Here is an 18,331-nt window from a genome sequence, read left to right as displayed (position 1 = left end):
GTTAACATTAGGTCAGAAATTCATATACCATATGAATTTCATATACCATAGAAATTCATATACCATAACGTCCTGCTCTCACTACTGGTAATGTAAACATATAGAAACTATTTTCTGTTTCTTTGGTGACTAAAGCTTGGAGCAGGTTCTGCTTGACAGCTAATCGCATACACGACTTGTGTAACACAGGGCGTGTACCTTGCATGCATTGCTTATTTTTCACATGAGAACCTGTTGACCTTTCACCTGCACTGCACAGTGACTTGATCCTCGGGTTTTATTTTTGGAGCCAAAAAGATAACTGCTCTTCTGCAATCCACACAGTATTTACCTATGCAGCGTTACTTGCAGTGACTTTGAGCTGAAATTCCTGAAGCATTTGAAAAGGAAAGTACCGTATTCAGGAGGAATGCAGTGAGATGGGGGAGATATGAAAGAGTGGGAGACCAAGAAAAGAGAGATGTCAGACTGAAACTCCACCACTGCAATCATTAACATGCATTTATTTATTTCTCTGTTTATAAACTGCCCTTCATCCTAAGACCCCAGAGCAGCATACAAAAGTCTTAAACCAACATGTTTTAAAAGTATACATAAAACACCAGTAAAAACAGCAGCAAATATACAATAATCAGGCTGCAGATTTAAATGCCTGTGTAGTAGCATAGGAATTATTGTGTAGTATTGTATAGTAGAGTAGGAATTATATACCTGGGGACTGATCCCTCAGTCCTGCTAATGCAAGGTTGATGTTGGTTAATAAAAACCAACAGCATCAACCTTGCATCAGCAGGGCTGAGGAGTCAGTCCCCAAGGGTAGAAGCTCCTAATTTGATCAATGATCACAATACAGTTATTCAAGTTATTCAAGAGTTCCTAATTTTCCTTCTACTTATAGTTGAAGCTTAAAAAATGTACAGAAGTGTTCCCAACTGCTGATTTTTAATGATAATCTTAGCTCGTCCTTGAGATCACCTCTGTGCCAATTGTCTCTGGTGCTGGAGCAATTCTCTCGCAGCCTATTCGGGTAGGAGGGAGATCCGTGGAGGAGGGCAATTTGCTGAGGGCCTCCTGAAACCTTGAGCTACTCCTGAATCTTCCAGTTGGCTACAATCTTCTCCAGAGACCACATGCAGGTTTGCTAGAGTGGTTGCTCCTGGATGGCACAGGTAAAGTTGTGCCATCGAGTCAACTCCTGGCGACCACAGAGCAATGTGGTTTTCTTTGGTAGAATACAGGAGGGGTTTACCATTGCCATCTCCCGTGCAGTATGAGATGATGGCTTTCAGCATCTTCCTATATCACTGCTGCCTGATATAGAATACCAGCAGGGATTCGAACCAGCAACCTCTTGCTCCCTAGGCATGTTACTTACCCGCACTGCACCATTAGGTGGCTGTGAATGGTCTACACACATTTAAATGGCCTATGCTATTATTCCTCCTGCAATAAGCAAGGAAGCAATTATTAGAAAAGGATCAGCCCTTATTGGCATAGCTGTGTTTATTGCAAGAAAACCCGGATATTTAAATACATTTGCCATCCACAATTTGAGAGCACGGCACATGTTTTTTGCCACAAGCCCGAGGTAATATTTGTACTAAAATTTAAAATGGTCAGCATTAATAAATCCTGAATGATAGTTTCATTGTTGTCAATTAACACTTGTTTTCTTTTGTATCAAGTGTTCAGGAAATAATCTTCCTCAAAATGTTGCCATCTAGCGTTAGGAAGATATATTGCCTGCAGAAATTGAAGCAAATCCCACTAAGTACAAATGGGATGGGCTCAGTTACATAGTTGCTGCAAGTCAGGAAACTGAAAGATAATTCTGTAAACATCATCAATTTGCTTTAGCAATCAGAGGGAAAAGGTTGTAGGATTGTGCCTGTGGTACTTCAATATGGCATTTCAGCAATAGGCTGGTGCAGCTGTTTAAGAGTAAATTAATTCATTAATAAGTACTTATTTGCTCCTTGTTTTATTTCTTACCCCTTGATTGTTTCTGTATTGTTCTTTGTACATGTCTACAGTAACTGATTTGTTCAAATAAATTAATATATCTTCAATTTACTTTAGAACTGTCATAATACATGTAAAAATAGCTAAAGGAAATTTACTTTTGCATAAGAGTCCAGCAGAGGAAAGAAAGAAAACATATACTTCCCGTTCAGTGCTGCCCAGGGTGAGAGACTGTGTGTGTGTGATGTTTGCTCCTTCTGCTACTACCTGCCTGCTCCTTGTTTCCCCTGTGGTACTGTGGCCTGCTGTCCCTGCTGAACATCTGTGGCGAGTGAGTGCAGGACTGGGGCCAGGGGTGAGTGACTCAGCAGGTCCTGGTACCACCTGCCCAGCTCTGGGTCTTTTACAGGAACATAGGAAGCTGCCATATACTGAGTAAGACCATAGGTCCATCTAGCTCAGTATTGTCTACACAGACTGGCAGCGGCTTCTCCAAGGTTGCAGGCAGGAATCTCCCTCAGCCCTATCTTGGAGATGCTAGGGAGGGAACTTGGAACCTTGTGCTCTTCCCACAGCGGCTCCATCCCCTAAGGGGAATATCTTACAGGATTATAGGAATGCTGCCTATAGTGGGCCCACCACTGAAGGGGCAACACCAAGGGGCAGCCACTTCGGGGGATAGCAAGTGCAAGGGCCAGACTGCCTGCTCTGGGATTCTTCATTGGTGTGATAGTGGTGGGTATTTTAATTCAGTTTCTGTTTTAAATCCGGGGTGAGTTTAGTTTTAATGTGCCTGGGTTTGTCTGGAGATGGGGAGACAGGGGGCATATTTGCAGATTATGAGGTGGCTATTCCGGTGGTAGTGGGGAGCAGAAGAAGTAGCATTGGCAGGTCAGCAGGCCATTGCAGGGGGAGGGAATTCAGAAACATAATCACTATTTCCACTTCTGGCTGTCCTGCCATCTCTTTGACCTTGCAGAGCAGTGCCAACCACCCAGAGAGCTTCACCTTGCTTCTTTGCACTGCCAGGTCAGTCCAGAATAAACCTGAAGTGATCCATGATTTGATTCTGGATGAAGCGGCCAACCTGGTATGTATAGCAGAGACTCGGTTGTGGGAGGCTGGCGGCCCTGTCTGCTACCAGCTTCTCCCTCTAAGGTACTCTGTTGAGGAGCAGGTGAGGGGAGGTGGGCAGGGAGGTGGAGTGGCTGTGATCTGTAAGAACAACATCTTCCTTACCAGGATCCCTGTCAAAGTGTCTGACCATATTGAATGTGTGTACTTAAGTTTGGGGACCAGGGATAGACTGGGACTTCTGTTGGTGTACCGATCGCCCCACTGCCCAACAGAGTCCCTAACTGAGCTGATGGACTTGGTCTCGAGCCTGGCCTTGGAGTCTCCCAGGCTTGTGATGGTGGTGGATCTTTAATATTCACTTTGGGACCAATTTGTCCAGGGCAGCTCAGGAGTTCATTTGGGATAGGCCCATGATGTCTATGGGCCTATCCCAAGTGGTCTTTGGACCAACACACATTGCTGGTCACACACTTGATCTTGTCTTTCACTCTGATCAGGGTGGTGTTCCGACCATGGGTGGAGACTCCTGTGATTTCCCCATTGTCATGGACAGACCACCATCTGGTTAAATTTGGACTCACGCTCATGTATCACCTCTGCAGGGGTGAGGGGCCCATTAGGATGCTCTGCCTGAGAAGGTTATTGGATTCAATAGGATTCCGAGAGGCCTTGGAGGGATTTAGTGTTGGCTCTGCTGGTGACCCTGTTGACGTCCTGGTGAAGAATTAGAACAGCCAACTCACCAGGGCAGTGGACACAATTGCTCCTAAGCATCCACTCCGACCCACTTTGAAACTGGCCCCTTAATATACGGAAGAACTCCGGGGGCTTAAGCGGTGAGGTAGAAGATACTAGAGCACAAGTGGAGAAAGACTCAACTACTGCAATGCGCTCTATGTGGGGCTGCCTTTGTACGTAGTCTGGAAACTGCAGTTAGTCCAGAATGCGGCAGCCAGGTTGGTCTCTGGGTCATCTTGGAGAGACCATATCACTCCTATCTTAAAAGATCTGCACTGGATGCCAATAAGTTTCCGGGCAAAGTACAAGGTTTTGGTTATAACCTATAAAGCCCTAAACAGCTTGGCCCTGGAATGTCTTATTTGCTATGAACCATACCGCCCATTGAGATCATCTGGAGAGGTTCGTCTGCAGTTACCACTGGCTCGTCTGGTGGCTACTCGGGGACGGACCTTCTCCATTGCTGCCCTGAGGCTTTGGAACACACTTCCTGCTGAAATAAGAGCCTCCCCATCTCTTACAACTTTTAAAAAGGCAGTCAAGATGCATTTGTTCACCCAGGATTTTAATTATATATTGTTTTGTTTTAATAGTTTTAACTGTTTAAATTTTAAATTTTAAAAAATTCAAATTTTTGTTGAAATATGTTAATTTTTTATTGGTTTTTATTGTCCTGTTTTCTGTTTTGGGCGGTATAGATATATGCTAAATAAATAAATAATCCAACAGATTATTACATAGAGCGCATTTGAAGATCTATGCTCAGGCGATACATGCGGCAAAGCAATTCTTTTCTGCCTGTATCGCATCCACAATTTCACGTGTGGCAGAGTTGTTCAGGGTTGTGAGGGGGCTGGTGCATGCCCCTTCCCACTTGAATCAGTACTTTGAACCAACAATTACACACAGCAATGTTTTACTGGACAAAATCTCTTATATTCGGGCCAACTTAGAGTTAAACTTCACAATTGTTGCTGAGGTGTCCAGATGCCTAGGTGTCCAGCAGTTCCTCTTATGTGGTGACCCTGGATCAGTTTCAGTTTGTGACCCCTGAGGATGTGGATAGGTTGCTTGGAATGGTGCGGCCTTCCTTCTGCCCTCTTGATCCTGGCCCAACATGGCTTATACTATCAGGTAGGGAGGCTATTGTTCAGGGGCTGGTAGAGATTAGAAATGCTTCTTTGAGGGAGGGCAGGATGTCTCCTTGTCTCAAGGAGGCAATCAGACCACTTCTGAAGAAGCCTGCCTTGTATCCCTTGCAGTTGAGCAACTACAGGCCTGTCTCCATCCTTCCATGGCTGGGCAAGGTGATTCAGAGGCTGGTGGCCTCCCAGCTCCTGGCGATCTTGGAGGAAACTGATTATCTAGACTCATTTCAAACTGGCTTTTGGGCAGGTTATGGGGTGGAGATAAGATGGAGGTACTTATTGTGCGGGGTCGGAACTCGGGAGGCAATTTTGATCTGCCAGATCTGGATAGGGTCACACTCCCCTGGAAGGAACAGGTACTCAGTCTGGGAGTGCTTCTGGATCCAAACCCCTCCCTGGTGTCCCAGGTTGAGGCAGTGGCTAGAGGTGCTTTCTATCAGTTTCGGCTAATATGCCAGCTGCGTCCGTTTCTTGATATGAACAACCTCAGAACAGTGGTACATATGCTTGTAACCTCCAGATTGGACTTCTTCAATGCGCTCTATGTGGGGCTGTCTTTGTACATAGTCCGGAAACTGCAGTTGTTACAGAATGCGGTGGCCAGGTTGGTCTCTGGGTCATCTCAGAAAGACCATATTACTCCTGTGTTGAAAGAGCTACACTGGCTGCTGGTAAGTTTCTGGGCAAAATACAAGGCACTGGTAATTACCTATAAAGTCCTGAACAGCTTAGGCCCTGGTTTTTTTAGAGAACGTCTTCATCGTACATCTACGATTGCTACCGGCTCATCTAGTGGCTACTCGGGGATGGGTCTTCTCCATTGCTGCCGCAGGGCTTTGGAATGTGCTCCCTGTTGAGATAAAGAGCCTCCTCATCTCTTGCAACATTTAAAAAAGTACTGAAGACATTTGTTCACCCAGGCTTTTAATCAGATTTATAGTTTAATACTTTTAATGTTGGGTTTTAAATGATCTTAATGTTAATGCTTATATTATTTTAATTGTAAACTGCCCAGAGACGCAAGTTTGGGGTGGTACTTAAATATGTTAAATAAATAAAATAATAAATATCGTTGGGCATTTGCCATCTTGCCAATCAGCAAATCATAGAAACAAGGGTAAGAATGGATCACGTGCTGAGAGATACCAGTGAATGTCATAAATTATCAAGTCATGAGATTTGCTTTTCAGCATTTACCTCCAGGGCATGGGAAATGTCTTTTTCAATAAATAAGGATGAAATTTTGTCATTTTCCAAGCACATTCAGCTGGTCTTGAGATTTAGCACTAAATATCCAAAATGTTTGTGTTGCAAGCCAGTGAATTATTCTCTTTCCTCTGCCTCATATTTCCTCCTTATATACCTCTCAAGGGGAAGGTCACAGAGAAAGAAGAAGAGCCTGAGGTCATTACATGTACACTATAAGCCGCTTGGGGAGTGGAGAGCAGACCATCTTGTTAGCCTAGTTGTTTTCTCACATGCTCAGATATGCACCTACGTGCTTCCTGTGTATGAAAATAGTCTTCCTGAGAGCTAAATAAGAAATATGTGTACCTCCTGAACCCACAATTGAATCTTCTCTAATAAAGAGCTGAGTGTCTGTGCCTTTTGAACGCTGGGGTCTGCGTCCCTGTCTCCCTGGGCTGTTCTGGGCCTGCGCAAAGCGCAGGCCCAGAACAGTCCAAGGGAGACACGGCTGCCGAAACCAGGTGGCCATGTTGGGGCCGGGAGAAGGAGAAGCGGCCGCCACCAACGCCGGGAGGAGAGTGTGGGCGAGGCGGCAGCGGAGCTGCGGCCTCGGCCAGAGGTGGCGGTGGCCGCGGCGGGGCAACTGGCGGTGGAAGTGCGGGTGAGGCAGCGGCGGGGCGACTGGCCCCGATGGCGGCGGCCGCCGCCGGCGAAATGCAGCCGAGGCGGCGGGGGCCGCGGTGGGGCGACTGGCCGCGGCGGGGTGGACTGGAAAGGACTGGGCCCGCTGGCGGCCGCACTTCCTCTCCCGGCCCCACGGGCGGCCATTTTGCCCCAATCGTTGCCGTGGTTAAAAAAATTGCTGCCGCGGCCGCCAACCACCCTCCCAACTGCCGAGTCCTCCTTACCCCGGCCCGCATCCGTCGGGCGATGAAAGTCCTTAATTTTAGAGGGAGAGAGGAGCTCGCAAACAGAGCTCCTCTCTGTGCAAAGGCTCTGCCCGAACTGGTGCTATGGACGCAAAGGACGCAATAGGTGTCCTTTGCGCCCAAAGCGCCAGTTCGGGAAGAGGCTTTGCAGAGAGAGGAGCTCTGCTTACGAGCTCCTCTCTCCCTCTCAAATTAAGGACTTCAATCGCCCGACTGACGCAGGCTGGGGTAAGGAGGACTCGGCAGTTGGGAGGGCGGCGGCATTTACATGGGCCGATTTGGCCCTTAATCATGGGGGGGGGGCGCAGAGGAGAAATCGGGCAGCTGGGAGGGCGGGCGGGCGTTTTGGCCCTTAATCAGGTGGGGGGTAAAAAAAACCTAGCACCCGTTATTACAACGGGCTGAAAAATACTAGTTGGTAATAATGTTATTCAGTCTAACTTTTTCTCAAAGTGTTACATAAGAACATAAAAGCAGCCCTGCTGGGTCAGGCCCCAGGCCCATCCAGTCCAGCATCCTGTTTCACATAGTGGTGCACAAGATACCTCTGAGAAGCCCACAGACTGAGAAGCGCACCATTGAGCAGACAGGTTCAAAGAACCCAGGCCTCCCCCCCCCCGCCCCGCTATTTTTGAACTAAATCCAGTGATGCCTTCACAGTGTGGCCAGAGCAAATCTCACTGCCTTTTAAAGGCATCCCCGTTTGGGAGCTAAACCACACCCCCATCTGACATCAGACACAGGGGGCATGGCTAAACACTCCCTGCATCTGACGTCAGAAGCAAGGGGTAGGGCTCGGGAAGCTGTGGTGGCAGCAGAACCTGGGTCACCACTGGCCTCCCTCCACCCCTGCCCACAGGCAAGAGGTGAGGGCATGCCTTCTCTTGTGCTGTTGCTCCCCTGCAACTGGTATTTAGAGACATCTTGCCCTTGAGGCTAGAGGTGGCCTATAGCCTCCAAGACTAGTAGCCATTGATAGATCTGTCCTCTGTGAATTTGTCTAAGCCCCTTTTAAAGCTACCCAAGCTGGTAGCCATCAGCATACCCCATGGCAGATAATGCCATAGATTCATTATTCCCTATGTGAAAAACTACTTCCTTTCCCTAAAATTCCCGGCCTTCAGTTTGACGGGACGACCCCTGGTTCTAGTGTTGTGAGAGAGGGAGAAGAATTTGTCTCTGTCCACACTGTCCATGGCAATGGCCGCCATGAATTAATGAGGAGGCAGGTCACTTTTAAAACTGAACTGCAGTTGGCCTCTTTGGCAGTGGGGGGCTGTGACAAAAACATTATATATACCCTAGATGCATGCAGGATTCTCCCACTTTTTCACATATAGCTTCTTTGAGTAGAGCTTTTTGCATTTTTTAAAGCTTACAAAATACTGTACTTCTGTCCAAGTCTTGCATATACTTGGACAGAAACAAACAGGAGCTGGTCCTTGCTTTACCCATTTTACAACTCAATCCTATGCATGTTTACTTGGATGTAAGTCCCACTAGGTCCAGTGGGACTTATTCTCAGATAAATGCACAGAGGGTTGCAGTCTTAATCTTCATATCATTATGAATAATATGGCAATTATATTCCATTAATTTGGCTTATTTCCTCCCTGCTCTTTGTTAAGTTCACTTGGAAACAGATCATTACATGCAAAGGAAAGAGTTGGATGTTTTAGTATTGCATAGCATTTTTGGCACGTTGTTATCCTACAGAAAAGGAATTTATGCTTCCCTGAATCATATTTACAGTTCCACAAGACCCACTAGATGGGGCTGTACAAAGTATTTCACTAGAATGGTATTTGACACAGATTACTCTCTTTTGCAGACATAAAAGCCCTGTTCAGTTGTTATTTTTTAAAAGTCCGCTGTACACACTTACAGCAGGAAAATCAAGCTGGAGTCTGCCCCCGTCATGTCAGTCACCCTCCTGCCCTGACACTTTATGCTTAAGATGTTAGTCTGAAGAGGTGAATGCCCTAAGTATGATTGCTGGCATTTCTGTGATCAGCAAGATGGGACACCCCATGGAAATGGCAGTGGTCATGTTGAAGACATTCGCATCTCCAGACAAATGCATTAAGCGTGAAAAGCACAGGCGGCAGGGTGACTGACATGACGGGGGTGGGACTTCCCAATTGCCTTGCCCGCTGTAAGCATGTACAGTTGGCTTTTTTAAAAGAACAACTCATCAGGGCTAAAGTGTTCCTCGTTTTTGTGGCTACTTGGTTACCACGCTATAATGGAAGTTATCTTCATGGCTACAATTTCAGACTAGCATGAGAAACTCATTTCCATGTAAGCAGCCTATCCAGGAGGAGGAGAAAACCCAAACCTGCCCAGCAGTTAAGCACTTTCAGTCCTTTGGCACAGCTTGCTAAGCGCTACCTCCCAGTGTCCTACTCTGGCCAGAAATGTTCACTCACTTTGAAGACTGCACTGCTAATGAGAATGCTGGTGCCAATTTGAGCAAAACTACATTCATTCACCTGCAAAGCTGAGCAAACGAGTTCCTCTTCAATAAAGAGGGTTTGCTGGAACGTTGACTGTAACAGAGCGAGTTCTCTCATACTTGGATTAAAGCAGACCAAAGAGGGGGAAAGTGCTTGTTGGTTTAGAACAGATATGAAGTTCAAGAAATCTAGGGTTTATTTTTGATAGACATTGTGTCATTTCTCACCATAGCCTATTTAATCTTTCTATATTTAGGATGTTTTTAAATGTTGTATTTTCTCTGTGGTGGTAAACCATCAACAAAGAATTTAGTGCTATGTTAAAGCAGGCCTAAGTAATTTGTGATCTACCAGTGTTGGGGCTTTCTAGTGTTCTAGCCTCCCTGTACTGTAGTTCTAGAAAGGCAACAAATACAGTGGGGTTAACATGAGACATCACCATACTTTGTAATGTATTGCAGCCCACAGGATGCCTGTTAAATATCCTGTGGTTTGGTTTAGTGAGTCACATGTTGTACAGGTACCATATAAGTCTCATGCAATCAGTCAATCAATCAATCAATCTATCTATCTATCTACTCAAACAGTCTTTTAATGAAGTAGGTATTATAATGAGACCCTCAGTGAATTCCTGGATCATAGCCTATAATATTCTTGGTGGATCTAAACACAGAGCCCAGAACATTCCTCCGTGGTCATATGGAGGACTATAAATATAAGGAAGTAAAGTATGATTTAAAAAAACACACAGGGCAGCTTCATGTGTCCACCCAAAAGTCAGTAAGCCAGGAACCAGAAGTTCCCGATGAGCATGTGCTCCAAATCTACCCAAGTCTGGTTCCTGTGCTGCATTATCGAGATTCTCCCAACTGCTTCTGTCCAACTTCAAATCTTGGTTAAAAATGATGGGAGAATCTCGGTAACATGGCATGTGAACCAGATTTGGGCAAGTTCAGACAACACACCCACTGGGAGCATGTGCTTACTGGGAACCTCTAGTTCTCAGCCTACTGACTTCCGGGAGGTCACGTGAAGCTGCCCGTATAGACATTGACACATGACATGGGTGTTTATGGCACAATAAAGGAAAACTGGGAAATTACTGGAGATTTTCTAAGGTGAATATCATAACACTAAGTGAAATTTGGAAAAGAAATGCATTCCAAGGTACATTTATGAAATGATAACTCCTTGATTAATCAAAACATGGTTAATTGGATGTCATGTCTGTAACTTGAGTTGAGGCTCACAGCTGAACAATCCATGGACATTTTAATTACTAAACAAAACCAAAAACCTAGGAATATGGGATTCAACAATGATATAGGCATTCACAAAAGAATCCTGAATCAATGTACTGATATATGCAAGTCTAAGATTGTAGAAAATATTGAAAAATATGTTATACAAATAATCATACATTTAAAAAAATTGAAAAATATGTATATATTTCTTCATATATATCATAAATCATTCATATATTATTTAGGATTCGTTTGTGTTTGCCCATTTAAATTACAAAGCAGTTCCAAATCTTAATGAATGGGGGAAAGTTCAGCAAGGTTAATATGCCAACTTCTGTAAATCCTGAAAAATGTAATCACCTTCAAGTAAGCAGTTTAAACCTTATCATAAGATATCTCCCTCGTGATGCCCAATTATATTTCTTCTTACCCATTAACTAATTTGCTAGCTATTTGGAAGCAGCCAGATCCTCACTCTTGGCAGATGGTGTACATTTACTGACAAGTATGCATATTGCCAGTAATTTTTTTTCTAACCGCAGTCAAAGAGGGGGGAAATGCTATCCCCTTTAAATAAATAAATAAAATAAAATAAAATAAAATTCCAGGAAAGGTGTAACAGTCTATACTGGAGCAGAAACACTGTTGGCAGCCATGTTGATGGTTCCCCTGCTAACTGAGCAAAGAGGCACCCTTTTAAAAGTTGTGATTCTTTGAGTAGGCGGAGAGCAACTGGCCCTATCCAGCCCCAGCACAGCATCCCTCAGTGGCTGTTACTGGTGTCTATCTTATGTTTCTTTTAAGATTGTGAGCCCTTTGGGGACAGGGAGCCATCTTTATTTATTTTTAACTTTGGGAACTTTTGTGGAAAAGTGGTATATAAATATTAGTTGTTGTTGATCCACTAGTAAAAAACCCAAAAGCAAGAGTAGGATAATAATTTTTAAAAGTTACAAAGAAGTGAGCAAGTTTCTGAGTTCATCAAAATTCTCAATCAGGTGCAAAGTAAAGCAAAAAACAAAGGAGGGAGAGATTTTCCGGGCATCATGAAAAGCCTAAGTGTGCAGTTTAAGATTGGATAAAAGTGGTGTTACACAGACTGTATTAGGTAGGCTGTGCTTGGGGCAAAAATTGTCAAAGGTTGCACCAAAGGCTTCAGGGTCAGGAAAGCAAGGCCAAAAATATAAAAGTGAGCAAAGGCAAATCTAGAAGCAGGTTTCAATAAATACCAGTATTTATATACATTAAGGAAGAACAGCTATACTTCTCTCTTCCTGCAGCCATTGTTCCAGTGCTTCCCAACTTTTCCCATACTGAGACACATTGAAATTAAACAAAAAAAAGGCGGGGGGGGGCACACCACCCACATCCTGTGACACAGTCACAGCCACCACATGATTTTTATTGAGTGAGTTAGTGAGCAATAAGGAATACTGAATGTTTCTCCTTTTGGAGCCAGCTTGCCCCATAATGAAGGGTGCATAAAACCTTCTGGCGCATAAAGGAGCAAGTCAGCTCCCAAAGCAGGTTGTTTAAACTCCTACATAAGAACAGCTCTGCTGGATCAGGCCCATGGCCCATCTAGTCCAGCATCTTCTTTCACACACTGGCCCACCAGATGTGGCTGGAAGTCTACAGGCAGTTGACGACGACATGCCCTCTCTCCTGCTGTTACTCTCTTGCAACTGGTACTCAGAGACATCCTGCCTTTGAGGCTGGAGGTGGCCTATAGCCCTCTGACTAGTAGCCATTGATAGATCTCTCCTCCATGAAGTAATCCAAACCTCTCTTAAAGCCATCCAGGTTGTTGGCTGTCACCACATCTTGTGGCAGATAATTCCACAAGTTGATTATGCGTTGTGTGAAAAAATACTTCCGTTTGATGGTCCTAAATTTCCCGGCAATCAATTTCATGGGATGACCCCTGGTTCTAGTGTTATGTGAGAGGGTGGAGAATTTCTCTCTATCCACTTTCTCCACACCATGCATGATTTTATAAACCTCTATCATGTCTCCCCACAGTCATCTTTTTTCTAAACTATATAGCCCCAGGTGTTGTAGCCTTGCTCATAAGAAAGGTGCTTTAGGCCCCTGATCATATTGGTTGTCCTCTTCTGAACCTTTTCCAGTTCTACAATGTCCTTATTTATTTATTTATTTATTTATTTATTTATTTATTTATTTATATTCTATTTCTACAGCTGCGGTGACCAGAATTGTATGTAGTACTCCAGTTGGGGCCGCACCATAGTTTTGTATAAGGGCATTATAATATTAGCAGTTTTATTTTCCATCCCTTTCCTAATGATCTCTAGCATGCAATTGGCCTTTTTCACAGCTGCCACACACTGAGTCGACACTTTCAACAAGCTGTCCACCACGACCCCAAGATCCCTCTCTCCTGGTCAGTCACCGACAGCTCAGATCCCATCAGCATATACTTGGTTGGGGTTTTTCATCCCAATGTGCATCACTTTACACTTGCCAATGTTGAAGCGCATTTGCCATTTTGTCAGCCACTCACTGTTGGTGGTTTCAAACACTCATCCAGTTTGGAGAGATCCTTTTGGAGCTCCTCACAATCTGTTTTGGATTTCACTACCTGAAAGAGTTTGGTATCATCTGCAAATTTGGCCACTTCGCTGCTTATCCCTACTTCTAGATTTTTAAATGAATAAATTAAAAAGCACTGGTCCCAGTACAGATCCCTGTTGGACCCCACTTCTTACTTCCCTCCATTGTGAAAACTCTCCATTTATCCCTACCCTATGTTTCCTGTTCCTCAACCAGTTAGCAATCCACACATGTACTTGTCCCCTTGTCCCATGACTGTGAAGGTTCCTCAGGAGTCTTTGATGAGGAATTTTGCTGAAAGCTTTTTGGAAGTCCAGCTATACTATGTCAATTGGATCACCTTGATTCACACACTTGTTGATTCTCTCAAAGAACTCCAAATGGTTTGTGAGGCAAGATTTACCTTTGCAGAAGCAAGATTTATCTTTGCAGAAGCAAGATTTACCTTTGCAGAAGCCATGCTGGTTCTCTCCCAGAAGGGCCTCTCCGGTACACAGCCTGATTGCAGGGATAAGTTATATATTTTACATTGGCAATTTCACATTTGAGGACTCTTGGATGGATGCCATCCGGCCCTGGCAATTTGCTAGTTTTCAGTTTTTCCAGACAGTTTAGAACATCATCTCTTGTCACTTCTATCTGACTGTTCTTTAGCCTCCATCCCCGAAAAGCCTGGTTCAGGAACAGGTATATGCTCAGTATCCTCTGCCGTGAAGACAGACTCATTGAGGTTCTCTGCAACCTCCATATCTTTCTTAATAATCTCTTTCACTTCCTCATTATCCAAGGGTCCAACCGCCTCCCTGGCAGATTTCCTGCATCTGATGTATTTAAAGAAGTTTTTGTTATTCCCCTTGATGCTTATAGCTAAATGTTCCCCAAACTCTCTTTTTGTCTCCCTTATGGTCACCTTGCATTTCTTTTGCCAGAGTTTGTGCTCCTTTCTGTACTCCTCATTTGGGCAGGCCTTCCAATTCCGGAAGGAAGTCTTCTTCCCTTTTATGGTTTCCTTGGCATTACCTGTTAGCCATGCTGGCATCCTCCTGGACTTAGTGGTACCTTTCCTCCTTTTGGGTATACAATCTCACTGGGCTTCTGGTATTGTGGTTTTGAGTAAACTCCATGCATTCTGGAGCGAAGTGACTCTCCTGATTTTCTCTTTCAGCTTTCTTTTCACCATACTCCTCATCTTGGAGAAGTTTCCTCTTCTGAAATTCAAAGTATCTGTGTTAGACTTCCTTGGTGATTCTCTCCCCACATGTATGCTGAATTTGATCGGACTATGGTCACTGTTCCCTAAAGAGTCGATGACACTGACATCACACACCAGGTCCTGGGTTCAACTTCCTTTTGCAGCTGATTCACAGTGTATCAGTGTGGCACACCAACCTATATCCCACAGCACACTAATGTCCTGCAGCATACTGGTTAGGAAATGTTGCACTAACAGCCTACTACATGGAGCAAAAGAGTGGACACCCCAGGGAATAAACATTGGCTGACGTACTGTGCAACATTACACATGCAGTGGATCACGACATTCACAAAATTGCGCAAGAGCAACAACTTTCTTTCTAACAGCTGCATTGTCACACAACACTGCGCAACTTTTGCACTTGTGAAACAGTGCTCTTGAACAACCGCACCAATGTTATGTTCCACCTCATGAATATTGTTATGCAGTATGTCAGCTGGGACGCCAAGAAAGGGAAGCTGACTTTATATGTCAATCTACTGAAGCATTAAAACAAATGTTTTGCTTTTAATAGGAATTTACACTTACATTTATACGCTGAATTCTGTGTTTGCCCCATAGAGTGATGCACACAGTGCAGGAGGAAAAGATAACTTGATTGCACCCAATGTTGACTTAAAATTTTATAGGCCTCTATAAAAAATGTTGTAGGTTCTAATAACTAGAATTACTAGACTGTTGGTTCTTCAGTTGCGAGTTCTAATAACTAGATTAAAATAGACTTTTGTTATGTATCCAGGGTAGGTGTTCACTACTTAAATAGATCAGTAATGCCAATTGTTTTTAAGTATTTTAATTGGTTTTAACCAGCTCTGAGTTGTGTTAAAACTGGTTTTTATATGGTTTTAAGCAGTGTGTTTTAAATCGTGTTTGTTTTTATGTTTTTTAAACTTGTGGGCTGCCCAGAGCCTTTGCTTGGGGTCAGGGGTGTAGCCAGGAGAGAGGGGGCCTGTGTTCATCCCTCTCTCTGGCGGCCCCCCCAGAGTGAGGGAGATAATGAAGAAAATGGGGGGGGGGGGGTGGAGCTGGAGGGCTCTCAGGAGCTCCGGGCCAGTTCTTTGAACCCTTTCGCTCAATTAGAGCTACGCCCCTGCTTGAAGCGGTCTAGAAATGTAATAAAGAAATAATTAAAGGGCGGGGAGTTCAGAGGGGCTCAAATCAAAAGGGTCACATCCATCCTGGCTGGCATACAACTACCCAACTGTCACTGTGTTTTTAAAAGGTGAACACGGTCCTACACCACACCTAATAGGCATATTTACGACGAGGCAGTGAGCTGCGCTTGATTCAATGGGATCTGTGCCCAGGCTGGGTGGGAACCACGCGCAGAATCGTGGCCCGACGGGAATCCTCCTCATCGTCGGCTCATACTGCAAAGATGAGGAGCCAGCGAGGATCCGTGAGGCCGACTGTCGGCTGAGGCGGCGCATGCCTGAGGGATCCGCGCTAGGGGGAGCCCGGAGCTTACTTGCGGAAAACAGAGCAGCGCCTGGAAGTCAGCCAGCCAGCCAGCCAGGTCTCGGTAGCTGCGGCGGAACTGGGGGTCTGGTCTAGTACCGGCTTCTGTGAAGTGGAAGCCGTGGCCGCGCCTTGTCGCGGGCTCCGGGCCCAGCCCAGGGAAGCCGGGGGTGGTGGGGGCTGCCATGAGCGCTGCGGCGGCCGCCGCGGAGGGGGAGGCTGCCGCGGATGCTGCTGCCGGTGCCGCCGCCGCCTCCCCGCTCAGACTCTCCTCCTGCCCTTCCTCATTCTCCTCAGCCAGCTGCTGGGCGGTGGAGGCGCCCGACGACTACGAGGAGGAGGACAGCGATGGCGAGCCCCGCGGGAAAGCGGAGGCGGCCGGAGGCCAAGAAGGCGTGGAAGAGGAGCGGGAGGCTCGGCGGCGGCGCGCCCTCTGCCTGGCCCCTGAGGCGGGGGAGGAGGTACGTCGGTGGGCGGGGGACGGTCGTGGCCTGAGGGCCGTCGGGGGCTTGGATTCGGAAAGCGTTGCTTAGTTACGCGCCTGTGGCGATGGGGTGGGGGGCGGGGTTCCCGCCAATTTGTGGGGGCTCTGGGGGGAGGGTCTAGAGGCTTGAGGGTCTCCTCCTCCGTGCGTGGGGCTTTTACAAAGTCGCTCTTGGGAAGCGACGGTTGTATGAGTGGCTGGTCTGGAAGAATATTAAATTAGGTTCACCATCCCAGTCGTTTTCAAGCCCTTTGGGTGGCTGCGATGTGTGAATGGTGAAGGCAACCCTGGTTGATCATTTTCATGCAACTTTTTTTTTTTTTAAGGGAAGGAAGAGTTCGTTGTTCATCATTTATTTCCCCACTTCAGTGGCTAAATTCAGACTCTCAAGGTGGCTGACAAACAAAGAAAAGATAAATGTGTGGGGAGTGGCAGGGACCATAAAAATAAAACATAGGAACTTAGGAAGCTGCTTTATACTGAGACAGAGACCCTTGGTTCATCCAGCTCAGTATTATCTACACGGACTAGTGGCAGCTTTCAGGCAGGGTTTCCCCCCAGCCCTACATCATAGATGCCAAGGATTGAACCTAGGACCCCCTGCTTGCAAAGGAGATGCTCTCCCAGGCACATAGCTTCTCTTCACAGGTGTCCCTTTCTGCCTCCTGCTCCCACAAAACAATAAATCTCCTTCTAGGTTCTTGTTGAGGTTATTGGAGCAAGAATGATGTACTAAAAATGCAAAAGAGGTGTACAGAAAAGATGTGATCAGTGCAGTCCTCCTCAGCACAAGTCAGCAACTAAACACGGGTTCAGACTCCCAGTAAAAAGTCTGCATCATCCAGGCATTATATGTATGTGTAAGAAATGGCAATCAGGAAAGTATAACACACTCTAGCAGGAATGTTGGCAATTGCCATCATTGATAGCTTCCCTCTCCATTCAAATAGCAGCTTTGAGAGGGCTTTTTGTTTTTTTAACATTAAAGAAAAGGGTTACAAACCCATGCCATGCCAGACCTGTTCCAGATCACGATCGCTCAATGACTATTTGCTAATAATACTCATAATGGGCAATGTGTTTACAGTCATGACCAGTTTAGCCATGTTAATATACTCATTCTCAGTTGATGGTTGATATTGCTGAGATTTTATTGTTGAGGAAGTAAAAGGTAGCTTTGCTTTTCCAAAGATAAAAAAAGAAGCTCTTGGAAATATATTTAAAAGCAGGATTATTTTATTTAATTACTTTCTCAGGAGTCATTCTGTACTTTATGGAAATTCTGTATCCCATCATTAATCCAAATTTAATTGTATGCAGTGATGTAGTTGCAGATTCAGATATACAGGCACTCTTCATGACAGCCCCCATAGCCATGCCTATCCCAACAGCCAGAGAAGCCGAGAAGTACGTGTGCTCCATCCCTGTGTGTCCCTCCTCCACTACACCCTGATTATATGTGAGTTAAAGCTCTAGTACTGTTTTTGAACTCTATTGCCACATTTTTCCACCTTGCTTGCTGGATAAGAAGCTGATCTCTACAAGTCTAGTTTCAAGAGTGACCACTGGATCAAGTCTTAAGCTCAAACTAAATGTGATGGTTTGAGATGCATTTGTTTAAATCTGGGCCTGTCCCAATCCTAAATAAAACAGAGGGTGGGAGATCTGATTATAAGCACAAAGGGGACATGCACATAAGAATAAATGAGCCCTCCTTGCTCCTGCAGCTTATTTCCCTCACTTAAACTCCTGAGGCCCTAATTCCAGAAGTGAGCCCAGCTGGGAGAAAAGTGCTCGTGAGAGGAAAAAATGCATGTG

At 45.3% G+C, this 18,331-nt stretch overlaps 1 protein-coding gene and 1 long non-coding RNA gene across 6 annotated transcripts in view; one reads left to right on the top strand and one right to left on the bottom strand.

Annotated features, from left to right (window-relative positions):
- Nucleotides 1–483: 483 nt before the first annotated feature.
- LOC128324657 (uncharacterized) lies at nt 484–16,340 on the bottom strand. The gene is made up of 2 exons (XR_008307007.1): nt 16,040–16,340; nt 484–5,775 (listed from the first exon to the last, which is right to left on the bottom strand). It is a non-coding gene; the product is annotated as an uncharacterized LOC128324657 (long non-coding RNA).
- The window catches only part of BCAS4 (breast carcinoma amplified sequence 4), a 101,597-nt gene continuing 99,087 nt past the window's right edge, over nt 15,822–18,331 (top strand). For 2 of the 5 annotated variants that reach the window (XR_008307005.1, XM_053249455.1), the window contains exons 1-2: nt 15,822–16,087; nt 16,327–16,490. Coding sequence is in view for 4 of the 5 variants with exons in the window: in XM_053249455.1 (XP_053105430.1) it covers nt 15,862–16,087; nt 16,327–16,490 (390 nt within the window). In the remaining variant the exon portion in view is untranslated. The remainder of the gene's footprint in view (nt 16,088–16,326; nt 16,491–18,331) is intronic. The other 3 variants (XM_053249456.1, XM_053249458.1, XM_053249454.1) reach the window with 3 other exon arrangements.

The sequence above is a fragment of the Hemicordylus capensis genome, chromosome 4 (assembly GCF_027244095.1).
Source record: "Hemicordylus capensis ecotype Gifberg chromosome 4, rHemCap1.1.pri, whole genome shotgun sequence".
NCBI lineage: Eukaryota > Metazoa > Chordata > Lepidosauria > Squamata > Cordylidae > Hemicordylus > Hemicordylus capensis.
The sequence above is the reverse complement of the archived record's forward strand: the minus strand, read 5'-3'. Positions and strand labels throughout refer to the sequence as shown.